Source organism: Lithobates pipiens, unplaced genomic scaffold, assembly GCF_037356315.1.
Source record: "Lithobates pipiens isolate NorthernLeopardFrog02 unplaced genomic scaffold, aLitPip1_a1.2 Scaffold_27, whole genome shotgun sequence".
In the NCBI taxonomy this organism is placed as follows: Eukaryota; Metazoa; Chordata; class Amphibia; order Anura; family Ranidae; genus Lithobates; species Lithobates pipiens.
In genome coordinates, this window is record NW_027507788.1 from 153,806,763 (window position 1) to 153,833,466 (window position 26,704).

At 46.3% G+C, this 26,704-nt stretch overlaps 1 protein-coding gene across 4 annotated transcripts in view; it reads left to right on the top strand.

The window, feature by feature from the left end:
- Nucleotides 1-13,428: 13,428 nt before the first annotated feature.
- Nucleotides 13,429-26,704, top strand: part of LOC143934246 (uncharacterized) — a 69,174-nt gene continuing 55,898 nt past the window's right edge. For 2 of the 4 annotated variants that reach the window (XM_077457688.1, XM_077457689.1), the window contains exons 1-2: nt 13,429-13,551; nt 18,637-18,711. In XM_077457688.1, the coding sequence (XP_077313814.1) occupies nt 18,666-18,711 (46 nt within the window). In that variant the 5' untranslated portion in view covers nt 13,429-13,551; nt 18,637-18,665. The remainder of the gene's footprint in view (nt 13,552-18,636; nt 18,712-26,704) is intronic. The other 2 variants (XM_077457690.1, XM_077457691.1) reach the window with 2 other exon arrangements.

Sequence of the window (26,704 nt, forward strand, 5' to 3'; positions counted from 1 at the left end):
GCAGGACCTGAGTCTGCGTCAGAGCTCTTCCCAGAGGATGGGGGGTAGGGGCCGCTTTTTAGGACCTTTCTTCCCACGCACCGCCTCTAGCTTGGCAACAAACGAATTGAGGACCGCCGTCAGGGTGTCCATGGGAACCGCGCAGTCCGCAGGTGACCCGGTTGCAATTACCTGGATTTCGGGCGAAGAAACACCAGTTTCTGAAGCCATGCTGACCCTACCCTGTTTGCCACCCGAAGGGGACTTCCCTCCCACCTTGCTGCCGCTGACTGAGGGGTTCTAGCCCGCTTGACTCACCGCCCTGAGGAGTTACGCGCTGTATACAGCAGTGCCTGTAGCCCCCTAGTGCTCCCAGATGCAGAGGGACCAAAGCTGTGTCGGTGGCAGCCCATCAGAACGAATGGTGAACGATCGCTAAGCGATCTGAAAAACATGTCCAGATTACATAGAAAGCCTGCCAGCACTCTGTGATGACAAAACAGGAAGCTGAGGGCACAGGAATCTGTTGCTAGAGCACAAAAAACGTGGTCCGGCTTCAAGAAAATGGCCGCCAGTGTTCTAAATAGGGAATCACTGGGAAAATGGCCGCTTGAAGCTCAGAAGCATACTGTCTCAGTGCCATGAGAGGCAGAAAGAAACATGTGGCAGACACAGAGCTGCACTGACACAGGGGCAACCCTCACAGACACCTCCTGGGATTAAGCACTCAGGACCCAGGCACCCCAGTACAGCCAGAACCCAGGTGAGGGCCCAGGGGCACACACACACCGCTCAGCATCCATGCACAGCCCCCCCGAGGGGGGGAAGGAGGGGACCGACCACCTCTGGAGCTGAGGTATGTTGTGGCCTCCCGAGCCATAGCTGCGACCTGCACACGCTCGATGGCCAGACTGGGGAGACTACAAGGATAAGTGAACCAGCCTGTCACTCAGCCGGCTGTTGATAGAAGATCACAGGATCATTCATCTTGCGCAAAAAGCCAAGCTTCTGCATCAACAAAACACAGACCTATGGGCCCGCAGGATTCCTAGGTCTATCTCCTCACTAGGTAAAATAAACTGAGGCTGCTAGGGCAGAGTGTGGGGATTGTAGCCTAAGGGACCACCTCCCTGGGTGGAACTAAAGTTCTGAAGTGTTGTATTACAACTTTGCCTAGTAATCTCCAGTGATAGGGGTAACAACCATTTTGTTACAGAAAGGAGCTGTGTCAGTCGAATATAAGAGAAAAAAAGTTTTACTATTCAAAGTTAAAACAACAAGGGCGGAAGATTTAATAGATGGAAAGATGAAAAAAACGACTGAAGTTCCCCTTTAATTTCATAACAAGGGTAATAATATTCTTTGCCACTAGATGGAGACATCTTACTGAATTTGCATAGAGACACAATAATAAGCCTGTACATGAAATACATTTTAACAGATAAGTATCTAATAAGTTTCAAAATATTAATGAATGGTTCTGTGGTCAGTAAACTGATACAACAATGGGATAAAATTAGTCTTTCCATAAGTAGGTATAAAAACAAGAACAATATCTTAACCCGTTCCCGACGTTTTTTTGTTCTACTTTAACCTCCCCAGCGGTATTATTATGTCAGATTTTTGCATCTCAAAGTGGTACATTGTTTTGCATAGAAATTTGGCGTTTTACATTGTAGGCCTGTAATTGTTAGTAATAACACACTTAATTCTGTCCAAACAAGAGTCTAGTAGGCATCCTGATAATGTTTGAAACACAAAATCATAAATTATAATAATAAATAACTATAAATAATTATAAAAAATAATAATAATAAAATGAATTTCCCCAGGATTCACTATCACTCAGTCCTGCAAGTGTTCTAATCTATTATCGCTGTTTTGTAGCTGGTCTAAAATGACTTTTGATGTAAAGAGACAATTGTTGGTTGCCATGGACAATCTCAAGTTTCAAGGCAGAAAGAACAGTATATATATATATATATATATATATATATATATATATATATATATATAAAATATAAAACTGGATGCAGGGCACTGGACAAAGCACTAGGGACAAAAGGGAGGTGAAATGATTTGATACACTAATGTAATCTGTAAGATTACAGTGTACTGTATGTGTTGTGTTTTGTGTACTTTTTGAATTTGCCGCTGGGCTCCGCCCCCTGCATCGTGGAGCTACAAAGAATTACTGCTCCAAGGTAATGACTTCTCCCAAAACAGCTGTCTCCACAATCCCACAGGGTGCCGGCTCTGTTTGCAACAGGAACTGAAGTAGAAAAGATGTAGCTGGATAGCTGCACTCTAAATTATTCAACTTTATTTCAAAAATTAAATTAAAATCATAGCATCTAGGCAGGGCCGTCTTTAAGGCAGGGCAAAAGGGGCAGCTGCCCTGGGCCCTGTCATTGTTATGGGGCCCAAAGTAGCTGCCTCATACTTGCCAACTATCCCAGTTTAAATTTCCTTGTCCCTTGAAGTTTTAGCCCTGTTGTTGTGTGCAGATGACTCACCTGCAGACCCTGTGTTTACATGTAAATAACTGGCATTCATATTTAAATAGCAGTGGCATTACTAAGCAAATAGCTGTGGCCAGCTGCATTGATATGTAAATAAAGGTGGCATTCATATGTATATCATGCTTCCCTGCAGTGAGAAGATTATGTGCTGTAACCTCTAGCAATCAGTGAGCAGTATTACTGCACAGTAATCTCTAGCAACTAATTAACAAGCAAAAATCATTTGCTGTAACCTCTAGCAACTAATCAGTGAGCTGTAATGTGTGCTGTAACTTCTAGCAACCAGTCAGTAAGCAGTAATGATATGCTGTAACCTCTGGCAACCAATTACAATTGCTGCCTGATCTGATACAGTAAACTGATTTTAAGTCCAGGTTCTATTTATTGTATGTCTCAGAGCAGGTGGAGAGTGAAATTGCATGGGAGGGGGCCCCCAAAATTTTTTTTTGCCCGGGGTCCAATCAATATTAAAGATGGCCCTGCATCTAGGCTTGTATACAGACTAACTGCACAGCCTCTGACATGTTTCATGCCGAACACAGTGCTTAGTCATAGATGCGTCGTGGCGCCTGCAGTGAACGGAGCCCGGCACACAGAGGCATGGGGCGGAGGACGTAGCCCGCAGACATAGCAGGGGTCACATCGCAGGATCCTGGTGAGAAGGCAAGTAACCTGCACCAGGATCCTGCAATGCAATTTTGAGTGTGGCTCGGGGGTTACCGCTAATGGTACTGAAATTTAACCCAGAGCTACACTCGGGAAAACCACCAGGGAGGTTACATTGAATTTGTATGTAAATTGGATCAGGTACATTTTTTAAATGTAAATCCAGCCAAAAAATGCATTTTTACATTTTGGATAGCATAGGGAAGGGTTAACTGGCCATGCAGTGATGTGGGACTGCTGACAGGTCCGCCCGACAGTAGGTGGCAGCATGTGGTAAGCAGCAAGATGGTCATTTGGCAGTTTTTGGGACCAGCATGACACCCACACTGCCTCCGTTCTTAAAGGGGAGGGCCACCCTGAAAAACAAAAAAATGTTAAAAATTACAAAAAATCTAAAAAAAAAAAAATGAAAAAAAATTTTTTTTTTTACTTACCAGAAATGCCTGTTGCTAGGCACTTTATCCCAATCTTCCTCTTCCTCCTCCGCGGAGATCTTCTGTCTTCTCTCTTCGTCACGGCGTCTTCTGGGTAATGAGTCGCGCTGTGTTCTGGGAACTGTGTGTTCCAGAACACAGCGCGTCCCATTCAGAAAGCGCTGCGGGACTCGCGCATGCGCAGTAGCTGCGGGACTCGCGCATGCGCAGTAGGAAACGGGCAGTGAAGCTATAAGGCTCTGCTGCCTGTTTCCCTTACAAGGGATGGCGGCGCCGGGACCCGAGAGCCGAGGGACGGGTCGGCCTCGGGCGGCCGACATCGCGGGCGCCCTGGACAGGTGAGTGTGTTTATTAAGTCAGCAGCTGCAGTGTTTGCAGCTGCTGACTTTTTTTTTTTTTTTTTTTTTATAACCGGCCCTCCGCTTTAAAGGGGCTGTAAACCTTTGTGTTTTTTCACCTTAATTCATCCTATGTGTTAGGGCAGGCATGTCCAAAGTCCGGCCCGCGGGCCAATCGCGGCCCGCGGTCCAGTTTTGAACAGCCCACCTGGTAATCTAAACATATATATCTTTTGTGGCCCCCAACGATCTCCCAGCGCCGGGGCCACAAAAGATATATAGTCTGGCTGCATTGGAGATAGGAGGCTGTACGAGCGCCGTGCACACAGGAGTATTTCCTGTTTACACGGCAGCCTCTGTAATAGGAAGTCCCATCTCCGCCATTGGACGACTGTTCTGTCCATCAAAGGAGGCGGGACTTTCTCTTAAAGAGGCCGCTGTGTAAACAGGAGATTCTCCTGTTCTTTGGCGCTCGTCCAGCCCCCTCCATGTCCCCTCCAAGGCTGCACTGATGGCAATGGTAAGTACATTCCTAGCTAATAGTGAGTGAAATCCTGGCTAATGGTGGCTGCATTCCTGGCAATAGTGAGTGAAATCCTGGCAATGGTGGCTGCATTCCTGGCTAATGGTGGCTGCATTCCTGGCTAATGGTGGCTGCATTCCTGGCTAATAGTGAGTGAAATCCTGGCTAATGGTGGCTGCATTCCTGGCAATAGTGAGTGAAATCCTGGCCAATGGTGGGTGCATTCCTGGCTAATGGTGGGTGCATTCCTGGCAATGGTGGGTGCATTCCTGGCTAATGGTGGGTGCATTCCTGGTAATGGTGGGTGCATTCCTGACAATGGTGGGGGCTGCATTCCCAGCAATGGTGGGTGCGCAGATGGGCACTGACCCTTATTTTGCTTCACAGTTTTTTATTTAAAATTTTAAGTTTTTTTCCTGAAACTTCCCTCTTATTCGCCAATAAATACGGTATATCCAAATAACACGCCCAAGCTCATCTCTTCAACACACACAGCCACAAAGGCAAGAGAATTCTTGTTGGGCCGTGTATTAGTGTTCGAACTAACACACTTAGACCGAATTTTGATGGTTCAAAGAATGTCAGGCAAAATGGTCGGCCCTCGTGCATGTTCACGTCATCAAATATGGCGCTCTTTGAAAAAAGTTTGGACACCCCTGCGTTAGGGTGAAAAAACACCTGGCAGTCACCGGCCCCCCAGCCCCCATGTTTCACTTACCTGAGCCCCTTCATTTCCATGGTGGGGACACACTGTCCCTCTCTCCATGGAGTTCTCAGCTCGTGATTGGAAAGATTGATAGCAGAACAGTCATTGGCTCCCGCTGCTGTCAATCAAATCCAATGACGTGGGTGCCGAGGGTGGGGCCGAGTCCGGCATTCATGTCTGTGGACGCAAATGCGGGACTCGGGAGTGTGCCCCCATGGTAACCCCCCGGGAGAGAAAGCTTCTCCTAGGGGGTTATCTGGGTTATCTGATGCGGGGAGGAGCCGCGAGATCCAGAAGTGGATGTTCGGGGGCCACTCTGTGCAAAACAAGCTGCACAGTGGAGGTAAGTATGACATGTTTGTTATTTAAAAAAAAATTAAAAACAATCCTTTACAATCACTTCAACCACTTAAGCTCCGGACCATTTCGCTGCCCAAAGACCACTTTTTGCGATTCGGCACTGCGTCGATTTAACTGACAATTGCGTGGTCATGAGACATGGCTCCCAAACAAAATTGACGTCCTTTTTTCTCTCACAAATAGAGCTTTCTTTTGATGGTATTTGATTGCCTCTGCGGTTTTTATTTTTTGTGCTATAAACAAAAAAATAGCGACAATTTTGAAAAAAAACACATTGGGGCTGATTTACAGTTTGTGCCATGAGTTATGGTGCACACCAATGCGTAATGGCCGTTTTCCTATACACAAAACATTTGCGCCTGTAACACAGAGCAATTCCCATTTACTATTATATTGCCGGCACATGGGAGGTGGCGATCGGTGAGCCGATATAGACATGGCGCACACATTCTTCAACTCAGAATTTAAAGAAGGTGGAAGTGCCAATATTATGGGGGTGATGTGAGGAAGTATAGTTATAACTGTCCAAGTAACAAATATGCCCAAAATAGGATGAGTAACTTTCTGTGAACAAGCCTGCTGCGCCTGTAAATACACTTAGAACTGCGCAAGGTCAATTTCAAATGCTTTGGTTCAATGCGCTGGTAAAATCATAGTAAATGTCAAGCAACGTAAATGCATTTGCATAAGTTGAACATGCGCACCTCTCAACTTGACTTCTTTTTTTTTACGCTGGTTTTTTTTTAAGACTATTGCACACAGGTCATGTTAGCATTAAGAAGAAAAACAATATTAAGAAAAAAAATGCGTGGGGGTCCCCCAAAATTCCATACCAGGCCCTTCAGGTCTGGTATGGATATTAAGGAAAACTCTGCGCCCCCCAAAAAATGGCGTGGGGGTCCCCCTCAAAATCCATACCAGGCCCTTCAGGTCTGGTATGGATATTAAGGGGAACCCCCGTGCCCAAAAGATCCATACCAGACCCTTATCCGAGCACGCAACCTGGCAGGCTGCAGGAAAAGAGGGGGAGACCAAAGAGCGCCCCCCTCCTGAACCGTACCAGGCCACATGTCCTCAACATTGGGAGGGTGCTTTTGGGTAGCCCCCCAAAGCACCTTGTCCCCATGTTGATGAGGACAAGGGCCTCATCCCCACAACCCCGGCCAGTGGTTGTGGGAGTCTGTGGGCTTATAAGAATCTGGAAGCCCCCTTTAACAAGGGGACCCCCAGATCCCTACCATTTCACAAAAAAAGTGATAAAAAATTGACAATTCCTTTAGTCTTCTTCCCATCTTCTTCGGGTCTTCTTCCTTCCTTCATGCTTCAGTTTCTTCCTCCATCTTCTTCTTCCTCTGCTTCTTGCTCCAGTGTTCTCAACCGGCATCTTCCTCTACGGCGTTTCTTCTTCCTCGCTTTGTTCTCGGGCCTCTCCGCTCAATGGGAGGCTCCCACTGTGTGGCGCTTCTCTTCTTCTGACACTTATATAATTGAACCGTGCATCAGAGGGGGCGGGGTCACCGGGTGGCCCCACCCTCCATTATATAAAAAGTGTCAGAAGAAGAGAAGCGTCACACAGCAGGAGCCTCACATTGAGCGGTGCGGCCCAAGAATGAAGTCGATGAAGAAGACACGCCGTGGAGGAAGATGCCGGACAAGAACACCGGAGCAAGAAGCAGAGGAAGAAGACGGAGGAAGAAACCCAAGGATGAAGGAAGGAAGAAGACCCAAAGAAGATGGAAAGAAGAAGATTTTAATAAAAGAAATTGTCAAGAACTGTCTCTTGTACTTTCTAACATTTACAATTTCACCAACGCGGGATCTGGAGGTTCCCTTGTTAAAGGGGGCTTCCAGATTCCGATAAGCTCCCAGTCCGCAGACCCCCACAACCACCGGCCAGTGTTGGGGGGATGAGGCCCTTGTCCTCATCAACATGGGAACAAGGTACCTTGGGGGCTACCCCCAAAGCACCCTCCCAATGTTGAGGGCATGTGGCTCTCTTGTCCCACCCCCTCTTTTCCTGTAGCCTGCCAGGTTGTGTGCTCGGATAAGGGTCTGGAATGGATTTTGAGGGGGACCCCACGCCATTTTTTTTGGCGCGGGGGTTCCCCTTAAAATCCATACCAGACCTGAAGGACCTGATAAGCTCTTGGAGGGGAACCCATGCATTTTTTTATTTAATATTAAAGTCGTCTGGCCTGGGGTGTGACTTAAAGTCGTGTTGTAAGTCGCCCCAAGTCGTGTTGAAGTCCCAAGTCGCGCTGTGAAGTCGTGGTGCCCCTGTGTGAATGGGCTGTTAATGATACGGCGTGCGCTATTATCAATGGGATATTATTATTGCATGCGCTGGCATATTATCATCTGCTGCGTTTATGCGTGCGCCGGTTCACACGCTCAATTAATAATTTATCTGGCGCACCAATTAAGGTATGAACTGGCGCAGCGCATTTAACTTAATAAATGGCCCCCTTTACTTTTTACTTTTTGCTATAATAAATATCCCCCAAAAATATATAAAATCTTTTTTTTCCCTCAGTTTAGGCCGATATGTATTCTTCTATATATTAATCTGCCTGTACTTGCCCTTCTGCCGATGTATATACCGGCATGAGCTGGTACGCAAGCGGTTAAATATGAGTTATATGAAAGTCAGATGTTTGTATCTCAGGAACTGCTTGTGACAAACATATTCCATGATTTATTTAAGGGGCGAAAGGAGAAGTTCGTTGTTAGGTTTGTATGTACACCTGAGCCTTATAGATGCTCGCCGATATATGTCCTTTGTTGAAGAGGAATATCGTTGTTGTGGCAGCAGTTAGCTGCCATAACTCCGATATCCTCTTCTTCGGCCAGCGGTCTGGTTTCCGATTATAATGGTCTCTGCGGTGGATTTGCAGCAAGATCACTTTTATCGGCGGCAGGAGAGCCCCCCCCCCCTCCCGCCACTCTCCGGAGCTCTCCGCCGCTTACCTGAGCCGCCGGTAGCAGCGGAGGCAATCGGGTCTTCTTCCGTGTTAGGTATGGAGACGAGTGAGGGGAAGATGGCCCCCAACGGTCTCCATATCTCCATACCATTGCAGGGCGGAAGTGATGTCAAGATGTCACTTATGCCCATAGCTCTTAAAGGGCAATGTTTTTTTTTATTATTATTGCATTGTACATGCAAATATGAGATGTGAGGTCTTTTTGACCCCCAGATCTCATATTTAGGAGGTCCTGTCATACTTTTTTTCTATTACAAGGGATTTTTACATCCCTTGTAATGGGAATAAAAGTGACACATTGTTTTTTTAACCACTTGCTTACTGGGCACTTAAGCACCCTTCCTGCCCAGACCAATTTTCAGCTTTCAGTGCTCTCACACTTTGAATGACAATTACTCAGTCATGCGACACTGTACCCAAATTAATTTTTTGTCCTTTTTTCCCACAAATATAGCTTTCTTTTGGTGGTATTTGATCACCTCTGGGGTTTTTATTTTTTGCGCTATAAATGAAAAAAAAAAAACGCATATTTCTTTGTTTCTGTGACAAAATTATGCAAATTATTCATTTTTCTTTATAAATTTTGGCCACAATTTATACTGCTACATATCTTTGGTAAAAATAACCCAAATTAGTGGATATTATTTGGTCTTTGTGAAAGTTAGAGAGTCTACAAGCTGTGGTGCGAATCGCACAAAATTGATCACATCTGATGTACTGGTGGCCGATCTCACTTCTTGTGACCCAAACAAGCCAGGAAAGTACAAATGCCCCCCAAATGACCCCTTTTTGGAAAGTAGACATTCCAAGGTATTTAGTAAGAGGCATGGTGAGCTTTTTGATGTTTTTCCCACAATTCTTTGCAAAAATAAGATTTTTCATTTTTTTTATTTTTTTCCACAAAATTGTCATTGTAATAGGTTATTTCTCTCACATGGCATGTGTATACCACAAATGACACCCCCAAAAAAATTCTGCTACTCCTCCTGAGTATTACAATACCACATGTGTGGGACTTTTTCACAGCCTGGCCACATAGAGAGGCCCAACATGCAGGGAGCCCTATCAGGTGTTCTAGGAGCATAAATTACACATCTAACTTGTCGACTACCTATTTCACTTTTGAAGGCCCTGGAGCACCAGGACAATGACATGCGGCACTGATGACAGATGGCACTGATGACACGTGGCACTGATGACAGATGGCACTAATATGTGGCACTGATGACAGATGGCACTTATACGTGGCACTGATGATAGATGGCACTTATACGTGGCACTGATGACACGTGGCACTAATACGTGGCACTGATTACAGCTGGCACTAATACGTGGCACTGATGACAGATGGCACTAATACGTGGCACTAATACGTGGCACCGATGACAGATGGCACTAATACGTGGCACCGATGACGCGTGACACTGATGACAGCTGGCACTGATAAGTGGCATTGATGACACGTGACACTGACAACAGATGGCACATGACACTGACAGGTGGCACTGATGACAAATGGCACTGATGACAGATGGCACTAATATGTGGCACTGATGACAGATGGCACTATGTGGCACTGATGACAGATGGCACTGGGGACAAATGGCACTGACAACAGGTGGCACTGGGGACAGATAGCACTAACAGGTGGCACTGGGGACAGATAGCACTAACAGGTGGCACTGGGGGAAGGTAGCACTGGTGTGGATGGCACTGGGGCAGGATGGCACTGGGGGAGCATGACACTGGGGGAGCATGGCACTGGGGGAGCATGGCACTGGGGCAGATGGCACTTTTTTAACTTTTTCACACTTACGGCTGCTGCAGCCGTTCATCTCTCCCTCCTCACACGCTGTCTGTGTGAGGAGGGAGAGCGGCACTGCGAGATGATCTCATATGTTTACATATGAGATCATCTCACATTGGACACGCCGATCACGCTGTAAACGGCCGCTGTGATTGGCCGTTTACAGCGATCGGTGTTTGCCTGTCTCCGGGGGACACGGCAAACACAGAACTTCCCCGATGCGCAGCGGCGCGCATTGTGGAAGTAAACATCAGGACGTCCAGGGACGACCTCCCGGACGAAAGCGCCTGCTCTACGGCCGTCATTCGGCTATAGGGCGGGCGGAAGGAGGTTAAAAAACAGTGTAAAAAAAAAAAAAAAAAAAAAACGGTAAAATAAAAAAGGAAACAATTTTAAACGCGCCCTATCTCGCATGCAGAAGCGAACGCGTACGTGAGTAGCACCCGCATATTAAAACGGTGTTCAAACCACACATGTGAGGTATCACCACGATTGGCATAGAGAGAGCAATAATTCTAGCCTGTAGAATTTTTTAAACATCGCCTATGGAGATTTTTAAGGGTAAAAGTTTGTCGCCATTCCACGATCGGGCGCAATTTTGAAGTGTGAAATGTTGGGTATCAATTTACTCGACGTAATATTATCTTTCACTATATAAAAAAAACTGGGCTAACTTTCCCGTTGTCTTATTTTTTCATTTAAAAAAGTGTATTTTTTCCAAAATAAAGTGCGCTTACAGAAAGTATTGCAACGACCGCTTAATTTTATGGCTGAAGGCTGAAGAGGGGCGCAGCATCCCTGGGGCCTTCGGAGCCTGGACTCCTCAAACCTCCTTCAACAGTGAGGCATAGAGAACAGACTGACTGTGGGCCCGGAGGACGAGGACAGGCGAGAGAGGTGCAGGCTGTGAGGGAGCCGCTGGATGGAACAGAGCAGAGGGCTCTCCCGGATCAAGGATGGAGACAGGTACCAGGCACAATTATACACTGAATACCTGCAGACAAAGACTGGGGCAGGGAGGCAGAGCAGGGATTGCAGATAGGGACAGAGCTAGAGGTATCCCTTTCTCTCAGCTCCCCTCTTTTTCAGTCCCCCACCCTTTCTGCTCTCCCTCTCTGTCCCCCCTCCCTCTCAGCATCTCTCCCACAACTCTCTGTCGCCCCTCTCTGTGTCCCCTCTCTCTCTTTCTGTCCTCCCTCTCTCTTTCTCTCTCTGTCCCCCCTCCCTCTCAGCATCTCACACCTCTCTCTCTCTGTCCCCCCTCTCTCTCTGTCCCCCACTCTCTCTGTGTTTCCCCCCACTATCTCTCTCACAACTCTCTCTGCCCCCCCTCTCGCTCTCTGTCCCCCCTCTCTCTGTCCCCTCTCTCTCTGCCCCCCCCTCAGCATCTCTCTCACACCTCTCTCTCTGTCCCCCTCTCTCTCTGTCCCCTCCCTCTCTCTCAGCACCTCTCTCACACCCCCTCTCTCTCAACCCCCCCACTCTCTCTCTCTCTCTCTTTTACACACACACCCATCTCTCTCACACGCCCTCTCTCTCAACCCCCACTCTCTCTCTTTTACACACACACCCATCTCTCTCACACGCCCTCTCTCTTTCGCTCAGCACCCCTCTCTTGCGAATTGCCGTGTTGGCACTTTGCAACACAAAACCAACTTATTTATTTCAGTTTGGGCACACGGGCTCAAAAAGGTTTGCCATCACTGCTCTAAGGCTGGATTCACACCTATGCATTTTTTGTGCTTTTTGCATTGTGCAGATTTGCACTACAGAACATGTTCCATAGGAAACCATGTTAAATGGACTGCAGTGCAAATCTGAAAAATGCAAAAAGCACTAAAACTACACAGATGTGAATCAGGCCTAATGTGTTAGAAGGTGTTTTTTTTTTTTTATTCTTTATTTCTTTACAGGCAAACAGAAATAAGTCAATAGTAGCAGTTAGTGTCGGTTCACACTAAGGCAGCACGACTTGCAGCGCGACTGCCTTAGGCGACCTGGACACGACCACTGCAGCGACTTGCAAAACGACTTCTCTATAGAAGTCAATGCAAGTTGCCTCAAGTCGCCCCCAAAGTTGCACAGGAACCTTTTTCTAAGTCGAAGCGACACAGATTACAACGGTTCCGTTGTACAGAACGGGACACAACTTGTCAGGGGGCTAAGTCGCCTGACAAGTTTTCCCAGTGTGAACCGACCCTAACACACTGCTTCCTAATTTCTTCATTTTACAGTCATATTTCAAACCAAAACATAATCTTCAGATCGTAGATCTGTAATCCTGTTATTTTTATACAAACATATCAATATCAATTTACAACCTCTTGTTCTGAAGTCCTGAACTCTACAAAGGTCCTCTAAAATGATAAACAGCAAGCTGATCCCCCCCCCCCCAAAACAAAACTGTTTTCAACTTGTAAACAACAAATCTCAAAAAGAGGCTCAGCCCTTAAGTGGTTAAATACTATCTTGAACCTGTTCTCGTGACAAAAATAGACAATTGTTAATTCGGAACATAAAAATACCACTACACACAGGCTTTAATGCGGTCGTCCGAGGAAGGATCGTACGATTTTCGGATTGTGTGTACACTACTTTTGACAGTCGATCATGACCGTTCATCTGATATTATTCGATCAGACATGCACGGAAATTTTCCTCGTACGATTCCAGATCGTACGATTTTCATTTAGTCAGTATAGTTGTCGTCCCAAAATGCAATACAAATACATTACAACACATGACATCACTTACGATTTTTTTTTTGTCGTAGGAGAATTTTCGTGACTTTATTTAGCTATTCAATTTCTACTTGCGATTATTAACCGAAAACGGTCCTACGATCGGTCGTACAATATTCGGATCGTGTGTACGGGGCATAAGAAAATCACAATGTGAACAAAAACTTGAGCGTTCAGCGGGAGTTGTGAAATAAACAAAAGACAAAAATACCAAATACAAATCCCAAAGAAGTTTAAAATAATTTTTTCAGCAGGTAACCTGAGTAGAGATCATGATGAATTTATAAGAAAAAATGTCTCTGTCCCACAACAAGGAGTATTCAGTAGAGCATTTGCGTGGGAAGAGAATGTCCTTCGCAGGGCGGATACTTTAGAAAAACAGCTGCATGACTCAGTGTTGGGAAAGTGAAACTAACCGTTCAGAGCATTCCTCGATCTCATATATGAAGGCAATCAACAGATCTTATACAACGCTCACACCATAAATTTAATGGGTAAGGGGGATTTTTGTTACATATGCAAATTAATTATAAAAATAGTCTATTTTTTTACTACAGGTTTTTCTTTTTGAAGAAGTAGCTCAACTGTATTCTAATGTAGATGTTTAACAAAGTGGAGAATTCTATTTGTGTAGAAAAGGCTGTAGTTGTAGGTTGTATCATGATACTCTACAATTTTTTAACTCACATGTACTGTATTTATTGGCGTATAACACTCACTTTTTCACCATGAAAATCGGGTGCAAATAGTGCGTGCGTGTTATACGCCAATACTTCAATTTTAGTTGCCTCGGAGGGGACAGGGAGGGTGGTGGGACAAGCGCCATCAGATTACATACAGTGAGAATCTTGTGTTTACTTGGCCGCCTCTATAATAGGAAGTCCCGTCTCCTGGGCTTCCATTGGACCAATGTTCTGTCTATCATAGGAGATTCTCAGTGTATGTAATCTGTCAGAGCTCATCCCGCCCCCTCCCTGTCCCCTCTAGGCTGCAGATGGGCATCGATCAGGCTGCACTGATGGCAATGGGGAGGCTGCTGCATTGATGGCAATGGTGTGGCTGCAGATGGGCATTGATCAGGCTACATTGAAGGCAATAGTGAGGCTGCAGATGGGCACTGACCCTTATTATTTTGCTTCAAAGTTCCTTATTTAAAATTAAAAAAATTTTCCCCTGAAACTTCCCTCTTAAAATGAATGTGCGTGTTATACGCCAATAAATATGGTATGTACTCAGTGTTAAAGTGACTCTGTTACCGATCTACAAATGAAATCCAAAATTAAATTGCCATTCACCAATTCTTAGATGCGATGGTCGCATTCGCTTTTTTTTTCCCCCTTTATTTTCGCCTGGTGATCCTGCCAATAAGTCTGCTCTTTTTCTACTTCCTTTAACCCCTTCATGCCTAAGCCGTTTTCTGACATTTTTTGCTTACAAATTAACCACTTAAAGTGGGGTACCCCCTAAAAAAAAAAAATTAAAAGTCAGCAGCTACAAATACTGCAGCTGCTGGCTTTTAATAATCGGACACTTACCTGTCCCGGGTTCCAGCGATGCGGGGGAACGAAGCCCCCCCCTCGCTCCCCGCTCCGCTCGCGGCGCCGTCATGCATACTGTGGGCACCCGGCTGTGGCTTCACAGCCGGGCACCCACTGCGCATGCGCGAGCGGCGCAGGGCGCCGTGATACGCCGTACAGTCACCTGGGACACGTGACAGGTCCCAGGTGAATGTGCGGCGCGAGGGGAAGTGATGTCACCAGCCCGGGCAATGAAGAAGGCAGACTACGAGGGACCCCCTAGCAACCGGTATTTAGAGGTGAGTAAAAATTTTTTTTTTTGCCAATTATTTTTTTTTGATTTTTTTTAAGAATTTTAAGTAGTTTTATTTTTTGGGGGGCAACTCCACTTTAAGGACCGAGCCTCTTTCTGAGATTTGTTGTTTACAAGTTACAAACAGGGTTTTTTGCTAGAAAATTACTTAGAACCCCTAAACATTATAATTTTTTTTCTAACACCCTAGAGAATAAAATGTCGGTCGTTGCAATACTTTCCCTCTTCAAAGTTAGGACGTATATCGGCGTGCAGCGGTCCGGAAGTGGTTAAAATCTGTATTTTTTGCAAGAAAATTACTTAGAACCCCCAAACATTATATATATATTGTTTTTAGCGGAGACCCTAGAGAATAACATGGCAACGGTGGCAATATTTTATGTCACACTGTATTTGCACAATTTTTGGGGGAAAAAATACACTTTCATGAATTAAAAAAAGCTAAAACAGTAAAGTTAGCCCAATTTTTTTTTATAATGTGAAAGATGATGTTACACTGAGTAAATAGATACCTAACGTGTCATGGAATGGCTAAAAAACTAGGGTACTTAAAAATCTACAGAGGCGACGGTTTGAAAATTTCTACAGGTTACCTGTTTAAGCCCCATACACACTATCAGATTTTCTGCTGATTTTTTACTTCAGGGGATAGTCAAAATTGGCAGGGAATCTTTCTGTTCTGCCCTCCTGCAAAGTGCTGCCATAGGCCTGGGCCTCGTCGGCCTAGGCCAGGATACAGCGTTGCATGTGACGTTGTTAGTTTCTCCTGCTCTGGTCCCTCAGCTCTGCTGATCTTCGGCTGCTCAGTCCTCTCTCTTGCCCACGCTCACCTTCCGTTACAATGTTCTCATGTTGCACACTATGGGGCTGATTTCCGAACGGTTTGCCGTGAGTTGTGGCGCACCCCGATGCGCAGCGGCCGTTTTCGTATTTACAAAATATTTGTGACCTGTAACATAGCGCAATTCCCCATTTATTATAGTATTCTCGGCCCACGGGAGGAGGCGATCGGTGCGCCACTATAGACATGGCGCACGACATCTTCAACTCAAAAGCTGGAAGTGCCAATATTATGGGGGCGATGTGGGTGATGTGAGGAAGTATAGTAATAACTGCCCAAGTAACAAATATGCCCAAAATAGAATGATAAAGTAACTTTTTCTGAACAAGCCTGCTGCGCCTGCAAGTACACTTAGAACAGCGTAAGGTCAATTTATGCACTGCGCAAGTGGCATTTGCGCATGTTCAAATGCTTTGGTTCACTGTGCCGGCAAAATCTTAGTAAATGGCAAGCAACATAAATGCATTAGCATAGGTTGAACGGGCGCACCTCTATACTTGACTTTTTTTTTTTTTTTTACGCTGGTTCACTTTTATGTTTTTGCACACAGATCATGTTAGCATTAGGGATGAGCCGGCAATACACAAAAGTTCATTAACAACAGCATTAAGAAAAAAAAGCGTGGAGGTCCCCCGAATTTCCATACCAGGCCCTTCAGGTCTGGTATGGATATTAAGGGGAACCCTGCGCCAAAATCAAAAAAGAAAATGGCATGGGGGCCCCCCTCAAAATCTATACCAGACCCTTATCCAAGCATGCAACCTGGCAGGCTGCAGGAAAAGAGGGGGGATGAGAGAGAACGCCCCCCTCCTGAATCATACCAAGCCACATGCCCTCAACATTGGGAGGGTGCTTTGGGGTAGCCCCCCAAAGCACCTTGTCTCCATGTTGATGGGGACAAGGGCCTCATCCCCACAACCCTTGCCCGGTGGTTGTGGGGGTCTGCGGACGGGGAGCTTATAGGAATCTGGAAGCCCCCTTTAACAAGGGGACCCCCAGATCCCGGCCCCCCCTGTGTGAAATGGTAACGGGGTCCAAAAGTATCCCTACCATTTCACAAAAAAAGTGTCTAAAATGTTAAAAATGACTTCTATAATGGAACCGTGCATCAGAGGGGGCAGGGTCACCGGGTGACCCCGCCCTCCGTTTTATAAGAAGTGTCAGAAGAAGAGAAGCGTCACACAGCGGGAGCTTCCCATGGATGCGGAGCGGCCCAAGAACGAATCGGGGAAGAAGACGCCGTGGAGGAAGACGCTGGACGAGAACACTGGAGCAAGAAGCAGAGGATCGGAGGAAGAAGCAGATGGAGGAAGAAACCGAAGGATTAATGAAGGAAGAAGACCCGAAGAAGATGGAAAGAAGAAGACTTTAAATAAAGGAATTGTCAAAAACTGTCTCTTGTAATTTTTAAAATTTTTGACACTTTTTTTGTGAAATGGTAGGGGAACTTTTGTACCCCGTTACCATTTCCCCATTACCATTTCACACGGGGGGGCCGAGAACTGGGGGTCCCCTTGTTAAAGGGGGCTTCCAGATTCCGATAAGCCCCCTGCCCGCAGACCCCCACAACCGCCAGGCAAGGGTTGTGGGGATGAGGCCCTTGTCCCCATCAACATGCCAGAACATAGCTCTTCTGGCATATTAGTAAACACTCTTTCCTCCTCCCATTGGGCCATAAAAAGGCCTGCCACACTAGGAGCAAACTTTGCTCCCATGGCTACCCCTGTTTTCTGATGGTAATAGTTGCAATTGAACCAAAAATAGCTGTTTTTAAAGCAGAAGTCAAGACACTTCACAAGATATTTCCTTTGGATACATGGTATGTTAGTATGTTTCCTGAGTCCCCATTTTACTGCCTCACAGGCTTGGTGGTGTAGTATTATCGTGTATAATGAAGAAACATCGGCTGTGGCTAGCTACCATGGTCCATCCTCTGTAGGTATCTCATCTAATATCTGTAGGATTTGTTTAGTGTCACGTAAATAAGCCTGTGTTTTCTGTACGGCTGGTTGTAAATAATGATCAATATACTGTTCAATTTTGCACACCAGATGTGACATCACCAGACACTTCCAAAATATTTACACATGAACCGGACGTGACTGCAGATGATGTCTTTCCGGTTCGCTTGTTGGTTTCCTGGGATATCTCATACCTCAAATATCTCCAGAACAAAGCAAAGCTAACGCTGAATAAAAGGCCCTCAAAAACTACAGGTGCTCTTAGCAAGCTTTGTCATTTACTTCTATGGAGATGATTTAAAGCACCAAGAGAACAGCCAAGCAACATCGGGTCTAATTTTGAAGCAAATCAAAGCAAACAGGACTGTAAGGCAACCATTTTATTTAGTGACAGGTGTTTTGATTGGCATTCAGAGTGCTTTAAAAAAAGCGTGTCTAATGCCACATATGTAAGCAAGTCAGTTTTTTTTTTATAGGGAATACTACCCGAGTGTTCCTTGTCCTTCCCTTTCACTCTCTATGATAAAGCTAAACAGAACAAAAAGAGAGTATTATTTGAACCTTGTCCCCAAAAATCTACAGGAAAGTGGACACTTCTGGTGGGAACAATACCTTAGGTCCCCCACAGTTCTCACTGGTTCTTTCATCATTATCGTCCCCATAATGACATGGAAGTCAGTAGGAGGAACCAGGGAGCCAATTCCTGATCAACAGAGTTGTTGTTTTTTTTTTTTTTTTTTTTTTTTTTTTACAGGAAGCAGCTTTATGTTATTTTGTAGATCTGTGGCAGGATCACTTTAAATTACTAATTACTATGTCTTGTAAAACGCATAGAACCAAAAATGAAATTAAAATAGATTCATAATTTTCTTTTATTGTGCTTTTGCTTGTTGAAAACTGATAAGAGATTAAAGTTTACTGATCGCTTACATTTGTTTTATTTCAAGGCATTGGTTGTTGAATCTTTCACGAGCTTATGAAAATTACAGATTTTTTCCCTTTAACACCTTGCAAGGACACAGGTAATGTCTATTTCTAGCTTTACAGTTAGTAGAGCTAATACAGAGCTTTTTTTGTGGTTTACAAATACTCGTAAACAATTTCTATTTTTTTGGATAAAGAGGTGGTGATATGCCGCGTACACACGATCAAACAAGCGGGTGGAAAAGTCCGGCAAACTGAAGTCCGCCAAACAATCCCCCCGTGTGTAGCCTCCGGCATACTTTTTTGACCCGAAAGTACGGCGGACTTAGAATGCCGTGTTGCACTCCAATCTTCCCGCCGGACTCGCATTTCGGCGGACAATCCGGCCGTGTGTATGCCAGTCCGCCGTACTTTTGAAATGAGAGGACTTTTCCCGCCCGGAGAAAAGTCTGCTCATTTCGAGCGGGTCTCCAGGTAGGCGGGGCCTGCGATGGAGACGTCGCTGGACCCGCCGCCTGGTATGGACTTAAAGGGGAACCCAAAAAATCGGCGTGGGGGTCCCCCCAAAGTCCACAACAGACCCTTGTCAAAACACGCTACCCGGCAGGCAAGAAAAGGGGGGCGAGCGAGCGCCCCCCTCCTGAGCCATACCAGGCCACGTGCCCTCAACATGGGGGGTGCCTTGGGGAAGGGGGGGCCGCGCGCCCCCCCACCCCAAAGCACCTTGTCCCCATGTTGATGAGGACAAGGGCCTCTTCCCGACAACCCTGGCCGTTGGTTGTCGGGGTCTGCGGGCGGGGGGCTTATCGGAATCCGGGAGCCCCCTTTAATAAGGGGGCCCCCGGATACTGGCCCCCCACCCTATGTAAATGAGTATGGGGTACAATGTACCCCTACCCATTCACCTGTAAAATAAAAGTACAAAAAAACACAACACACGAGATAAAATACTTTATTGCACAACTCCGGGGGTCTTCCATCTTCGGGGGTCTTCTCGCCGGACTCCTCCGCTATCTTCTTGTAGCTCTTTTGCTAGCGGAGGAGTCCGGCTTTCTTCCTCGCCGCCGCGGCTTCTTCTTCCGACTTCGGGGGTCTTGTCCCCCTCTTCGGTTCTTCTGCCGGGCCACCGCGCCTTCTTATAGCACTCCTCCGCTAGCAAAAGAGCTACAAGAAGATAGCAGAGTCCGGAGAGAAGACCCCCGAAGACGGAAGACCCCCGGAGCTGTGCAATAAAGTATTTTATCTCGTGTGTTGTGTTTTTTTTGTACTTTTATTTTACAGGTGAATGGGTAGGGGTACATTGTACCCCATACTCATTCACATAGGGTGGGGGGCGGCGAGGAAGAAAGCCGGACTCCTCCGCTAGCAAAAGAGCTACAAGAAGATAGCGGAGGAGTCCGGCGAGAAGACCCCCGAAGATGGAAGACCCCCGGAGTTGTGCAATAAAGTATTTTATCTCGTGTGTTGTGTTTTTTTGTACTTTTATTTTACAGGTGAATGGGTAGGGGTACATTGTACCCCATACTCATTTACATAGGGTGGGGGGCCAGTATCCGGGGGCCCCCTTATTAAAGGGGGCTCCCGGATTCCGATAAGCCCCCCGCCCGCAGACCCCGACAACCAACGGCCAGGGTTGTCGGCCTGGTACGGCTCAGGAGGGGGGGGGGCGCTCGCTGGCCCCCCCTTTCCTGGCCGGCCGGGTAGCGTGCTCGGACAAGGGTCTGTTGTGGACTTGGGGGGACCCCCACGCCGATTTTTACGGCGTTGGGGTTCCCCTTTAAGTCCATACCAGGCGGCGGGGCCAGCGACGTCTCCTTCGCGGGCCCCGCCTACCTGGAGATGCGCTCGAAATGAGCGGACTTTCCTCCGCGTGTGTGGGCGAGTCCGTTCATTTCAAAAGTAGGGCGGATAGTACGGCGGACTTAGTACGCCGTATTAGTCCGCTGAAAAAGTGCCGTGTGTGGGCAAGTAGCCCGTTCGGAAAGTTCGACGGACAGTCTGGCGGGAAGTCCACCAGACTAAGTACGTCGGACATACCGCTACGTGTGTACGCGGCTTTAGATTTTTTTTATTGCTAGCTTTGTCACCATTGGGGAAATTTCCTCACAATGTCTCGGTAGTTGTTGTCTTTGCACCAGGAAGTGAAGAGGAATCTCACCAACATACATGGAGACGGAAATAAAATTCTGGCAGGGATCCTAACCATCCCTATGTGTTTTTATTTTTGCCTGTGTCCCCATTGAAGAGATTCTTTTATTTCCTGTTTCTCTGTGAGATGCAGGTGCATCTACTTCTGAGATCTGGGATCCTAAGCATTTCCCTGGACTGGATTACCCCCTACCAAACAAAAGCGAAGGTGTGCTACTCTATTCACACTACAAATCCCATAGTTCATAAGCCACCTCAAGAGTGAATTTAAAGAACTCATCACATGTGAAATCCAAAGGAAACTCATAATGTAGTATTTTATAAATAAATGGAAATAAACATATCTATATTGTGCTCACATGTAGGGATGAGCCGAACACCCCCTGGTTCGGTTCGCACCAGAACTTTTGAACGGACCCCGCGTTCGAAACGAACGTTAGAACCCCATTGAAGTCTATGGGACTCGAACGTTCGAAATGGAAAGTGCTAATTTTAACGGCTAATATGCAAGATACTATCCTAAAAAGGGTTTGGGGACCTGACTCCTGCCTCAGGGGACATGGGTCAATGCAAAAAAAGGTTTTAAAAACGGCCGTTTTGGCGGGAGCACTGATTTTGATGATGATTAAAGTGAAAAAAAAAGTGAAATATTCCTTTAAATATGGTGCCTGGGGGGTGTCTGTAGTATGCCTGTGAAGTGCCACGTGTTTCCCGTGTTTAGAACAGTCCCTGCACAAAATGACATTAAACGGAAATAACACCATTTAAAACTGCTTGCGGTTTTAACCACTTTCAGACCGGACCATTTTGCTGGTAAATGACCAGAGGTCTTTTTACAATTTGGCACTGCGCTGCTTTAACTGGTAATTGCACGGTCATGCAATGTTGTACCCAAACAAAATTTGCGTCCTTTTCTTCCCACAAATAGAGCTTTCTTTTGATGGTATTTGATTGCCTCTGCGATTTTTATTTTTTGCGATATAAATGGAAAAAGACCGCAAATTTTGAAAAAAAATGATATTTTCTACTTTTTGTTATTAGAAAAATCCAATAAATTCAATTTTAGTCATACATTTAGGCCAAAATGTATTCAGCCACATGTCTTTGGTAAAAAAAAAGTCAATAACTGTATATTTATTGGTTTGCGCAAAAGTTGTCACATCTACAAACTAAGGTACGTTTTCTGGAATTTACGCAGCTTTTAGTTTACGACTGCCTATCTCAGTTCTTCAGGTGCTAAAATGGCAGGGCAGTACAAAACCCCCCCAAATGACCACATTTTGGAAAGTAGACCCCCTAAGGAAATTGATAAGTGGCATGTTGAGCCCATCGAATATTTTATTTTTTTGCCTCAAGCGATTGAATAATGACAAAAAAATATATATTTTTTTTTTTTACACAAAGTTGTCACTAAATGATATATTGCTCACACATGCTATGGGCATATGTGAAATGACACCCCAAAATAAATTCTGCTGCTTCTCCTGAGTACGGGGATACCACACGTGTGGGATTTTTTGGGAGCCTAGCCGCGTACGGGGCCCCGAAAGCCAAGAACCGCCTTCAGGTTTTCTAAGGGCGTAAATATTTGACTTCACTCCTCACTACCTATTACAGTTTTGAAGGCCATAAAATGCCAAGATGGCACAAAACCCCAACAAATGACCCCATTTTAGAAAGTAGACACGTCAAGCTATTTGCTGAGAGGCATTTTGAGTCCATGGAATATTTTATATTTTGCCACAAGTTGCGGGAAAATTACAAACTTTAATTTTTTTTTATTTTTTTTTCACAAAGTTGTCACTAAATGATATATTGCTCACACATGCTATGGGCATATGTGAAATGACACCCCAAAATAAATTCTGCTGCTTCTCCTGAGTATGGGGATACCACATATGTGGGACTTTTTGGGAGCCTAGCCACGTACGGGGCCCCGAAAACCAAGAACCGCCTTCAGGTTTTCTAAGGGCGTAAATATTTGACTTCACTCCTCACTACCTATTACAGTTTTGAAGGCCATAAAATGCCAAGATGGCACAAAACCCCCACAAATGACCCCATTTTAGAAAGTAGACACCCCAAGCTATTTGCTGAGAGGCATGTTGAGTCCATGGAATATTTTATATTTTGCCACAAGTTGGGGGAAAATTACAAACTTTATTTATTTTTATTTTTTTTCACAAAGTTGTCACTAAATGATATATTGCTCACGCATGCCATGGGCATATGTGAAATGACACCCCAAAATAAATTCTGCTGCTTCTCCTGAGTACGGGGATACCACATATGTGGGACTTTTTGGGAGCCTAGCCGCGTACGGGGCCCCGAAAACCAAGCACCGCCTTCAGGCTTTCTAAGGGCGTTACAGTTTTGAAGGCCATAAAATGCCAAGATGGCACAAACCCCCCCCCCCCCAAATGACCCCATTTTGGAAAGTAGACACCCCTAAATTTAGGGGTACACTAGTGAGACTAGGTAATAAATGGCGGGTGCCCTGAAACTATAAAAAAAATAACTAACCAACCAGCGTCACCTGTAACAGTTATATGGTGATCACTGGTGAAAGGGTTAACTAGGGGGCAATCAGGGGGCTTTATGCGGTAGTATATGGGGGTCCCTGGCGCTATAAAAAGCTACGGCGAACCTAAATACCTACCTGCCTAACTAGCGTCACCTGTGACACTAATACAGTGATCAGAAAAACGATCGCTTATTAGGCTGGGTTCACACTGGAGCGATGTGGGAACGCCACGAATGCGCGGCGGGTTCCCGCATCACATGCCTCCCGGCGGCAGTTCACACTGCCCTATGCGAACTGCTGGGAGTGTCAGTGAAATGTTAATGACACCCCCAGATCAGTTCGCATATCGCAGTGCGATCTGCAAACTCGGATCGCATGGTGTGAACACCCATGCGATCCGATTCTGCTGCGGACCAAAAAAAGGGTCCCGTGCGAGTTTGCGGCAAGTGCGGCGGGTGCGACACGAATTCAGCCATACTATCTGTATGGCTGAACTCGAATCGCACAGAGATCGGATGTGATTTGCACTGCAGTGCGGTGCGAATCACATCCGTTCTCATAAACCGCTGCAATGTGAACCCAGCCTTAGTGACACTGGCAACGGGGGGTGATCACGGGGTTAAACCTTTATTGGGGGGGTTAGGGGGGTACCTTAGAACTAAAGGGGGCTAACCCTAACTGCCCTAACAGTTATTACAGTCACAAATGACACCAATGCAAAAAAAAAAAAAAAAAGCAATTGGTGTCACTGTGACTGGGGGGGCAGGGGTAATTGGGGGGGTGATCGGGGGGTAAAGGGGGGGTGTGAGTGTGCCTGGCATGTTCTACTGTATGTGTGGTGTGTTGGTGCAACTCACCGAACCTCTCTCCTCGGTGCCGGCACGAAAAATACCGACACGGAGGAGAGAATACATCACTTCCTCTCCTGTGTTTACATTACAGGAGAGGAAGTGATGTCACGGAGGATTTCCATTCGTCGAGAGCGATCGCGAGGGGGTGGCCATGAATGAATGGCCGCCCCCTCATCCCGGATCGCTCTCGAAGGAATGCCGACCGCCGCAGGCACCGGGGGGGGGCCCGATCGGGCCCCCCACCCGCGGGCAGGCAGGGACTTATATATACGCCCATATGCCTGCCCGTGCCATTCTGCCGACGTATATCATCGTGCGGCGGTCGGCAAGTGGTTAATGTTATATCTGGTTCCTGCAATATGGTTGAAAATCATTCAGAAAAATGGCATGGGTAGCCCTCCCTGCCCATTACCAGCCTATTTGGGTCTTGTACGCATATTAAGGGGAACCCCGTACCCATATTAAAAAAAGGAAATGCGTGTGGCCCCCAGGCCCTATATACTCAGAACAGCAGTATACAGGCGGTGCAAACAAGATAGGGACTGTGTAGGTTTGTTGTGTTAAGTTGAATCTGTTTGTAATTTTCAACTGGTACATTTTTAAAGTGTAGCTCCAGTCAAAAAATACTATTTTTAAGCTTTTTGGAAAACATAGGGAAGGGTTATCACCCCTGTATAATTTGTTTTGTCGTCCATCTTTTTTCATCTCACTTGCTGCTGTCTGATGTTTGTAAGTTGGATGTTAGTAAGTAGGGGCCTGCCCTATATGCTCTGCAGAAATGGCGGAACAAGGTGTTGGTTTTGCCACAACATTGTAAGCCCTGAAAGTGACTCTTGGTGGGCGCTGGAGCGCCCTGCTGTGAACGATTATATCAAGAATTGTAATTACATGCCATTGTTGAACAGTGGTAGAAAAATTGACCTTTGGTGGTTGTGGTGCTGGTGCCACAACACTATAAGTCCTCACCGTTACTCTCGGTGGGCACAGGAAGGGGCCCTCCTATGAAATATTATATCAAGAATTGTAATTACATGTCCCTGTTAAACAGGGGCAGAAAAATTGGGCCTTAGGCACTGGTGCCATCACACTGCAACCTCTGCCATATACTCTAGTTTTATTGCAGGAATTATCCCTGCTGCAAAGCATTGCATCAAAAATTGTACTTAAACGCCCCTGTTAAACAGGGGCAGAAAAATTGGGCCTTAGGCACTGGTGCTGGTGCCATCACACTGCAACCTCTGCCATATACTCTAGTTTTATTGCAGGAATTAGCCCTGCTGCAAAGCATTGCATCAAAAATTGTAATTAAACGCCCCTGTTAAACAGGGGCAGAAAAATTGGGCTGCTGGCATCACCCAGAACCAAAAATGTTCTTCCAACATATCAGCGGAGGAGGAAGAGGATAGACAATCAACATAACAGGACAGTCACTCAGCATCAGCATAGGCAGTCTTGAAGGGATGTGGTATTTAAAAAAAAATTATTCGGTTACATCAGCTTCAGGTGCTTGGTAGCTGTGGGTGATCCAAGACTGATTCATCTTGATGAAGGTCAGTCGATCAACTGATTCGGTGGACAGGCGCACCCTGTGATCGGTAACAAAGCCACCAGCAGCACTGAAGGTGCGTTCCGAAAGAACGCTGGATGCAGGACAGGCCAGTAGCTCAATTGCATACTGTGCAAGCTCTGGCCAGTGATCCATCCTCAAGACCCAGTAAGCCAGAGGATTTTCAGTGGGAAAGGTGTCCAAGTCTGACCTTGCCCCTAGGTATTCCTGCACCATGTAAATTAGACGCTGGCGATGGGTGCTGGAACCAATCATACCTTGGGGCTGCGGACTAAAAAATTGTCTGAAAGCATCAGTCAGACGGCCACCTTCTCCACCGCTCCTTCTGACTGATGCCTCAGCAACACGTTGTCCAGGACCAGGAGTTTGTGACCTCCCAGTCTCTGGGAACGCGTTGCACAGAGCTTTCTGCAAGGCCTCCCGGAGATGTCTCATCCTCTACTCCCTCTGCGATGGCAAGATAAGGTCGGCAACCTTACCCTTGTACCGTGGATCAAGGAGAGTGGCCAGCCAGTAATGGTCCCTCTCCTTGATCCGAAGAATACGAGGATCCTTCCGCAGGCTTTGCAGGATCAGGGAGGCCATGCAGCGTAGGTTAGCTGAGGCATTCGGTCCGGAGTCCTCTGGGTCACTAAGGACAACATGATCCGCAGCTACCTCCTCCCAGCCACGTACAAGTCCACGTGTTTCTTGGGACTGTAAATCATCCCTATAAGACTGCTGCTGCTGATGCTGATGCTGAGTGCCAGCCTCCACCTCCATGCTGACACAATCATCCTCCTCCTCCTCTTCCTCCTCCTCACCCTCTTCCTGTGTGATGGGTGGCACAGCAGGAACACTGTCTGGATAAAGGGGGCCTTGAGAGGCAAGGAAGTCCTCCTCTTCCTGCCTCTGTTCTGCCTCAAGTGCCCTGTCCATTATTCCACGCAGCGTATGCTCCAAGAGGTGGACAAGAGGTACAGTGTCACTGATGCATGCACTGTCACTGCTCACCATCCTTG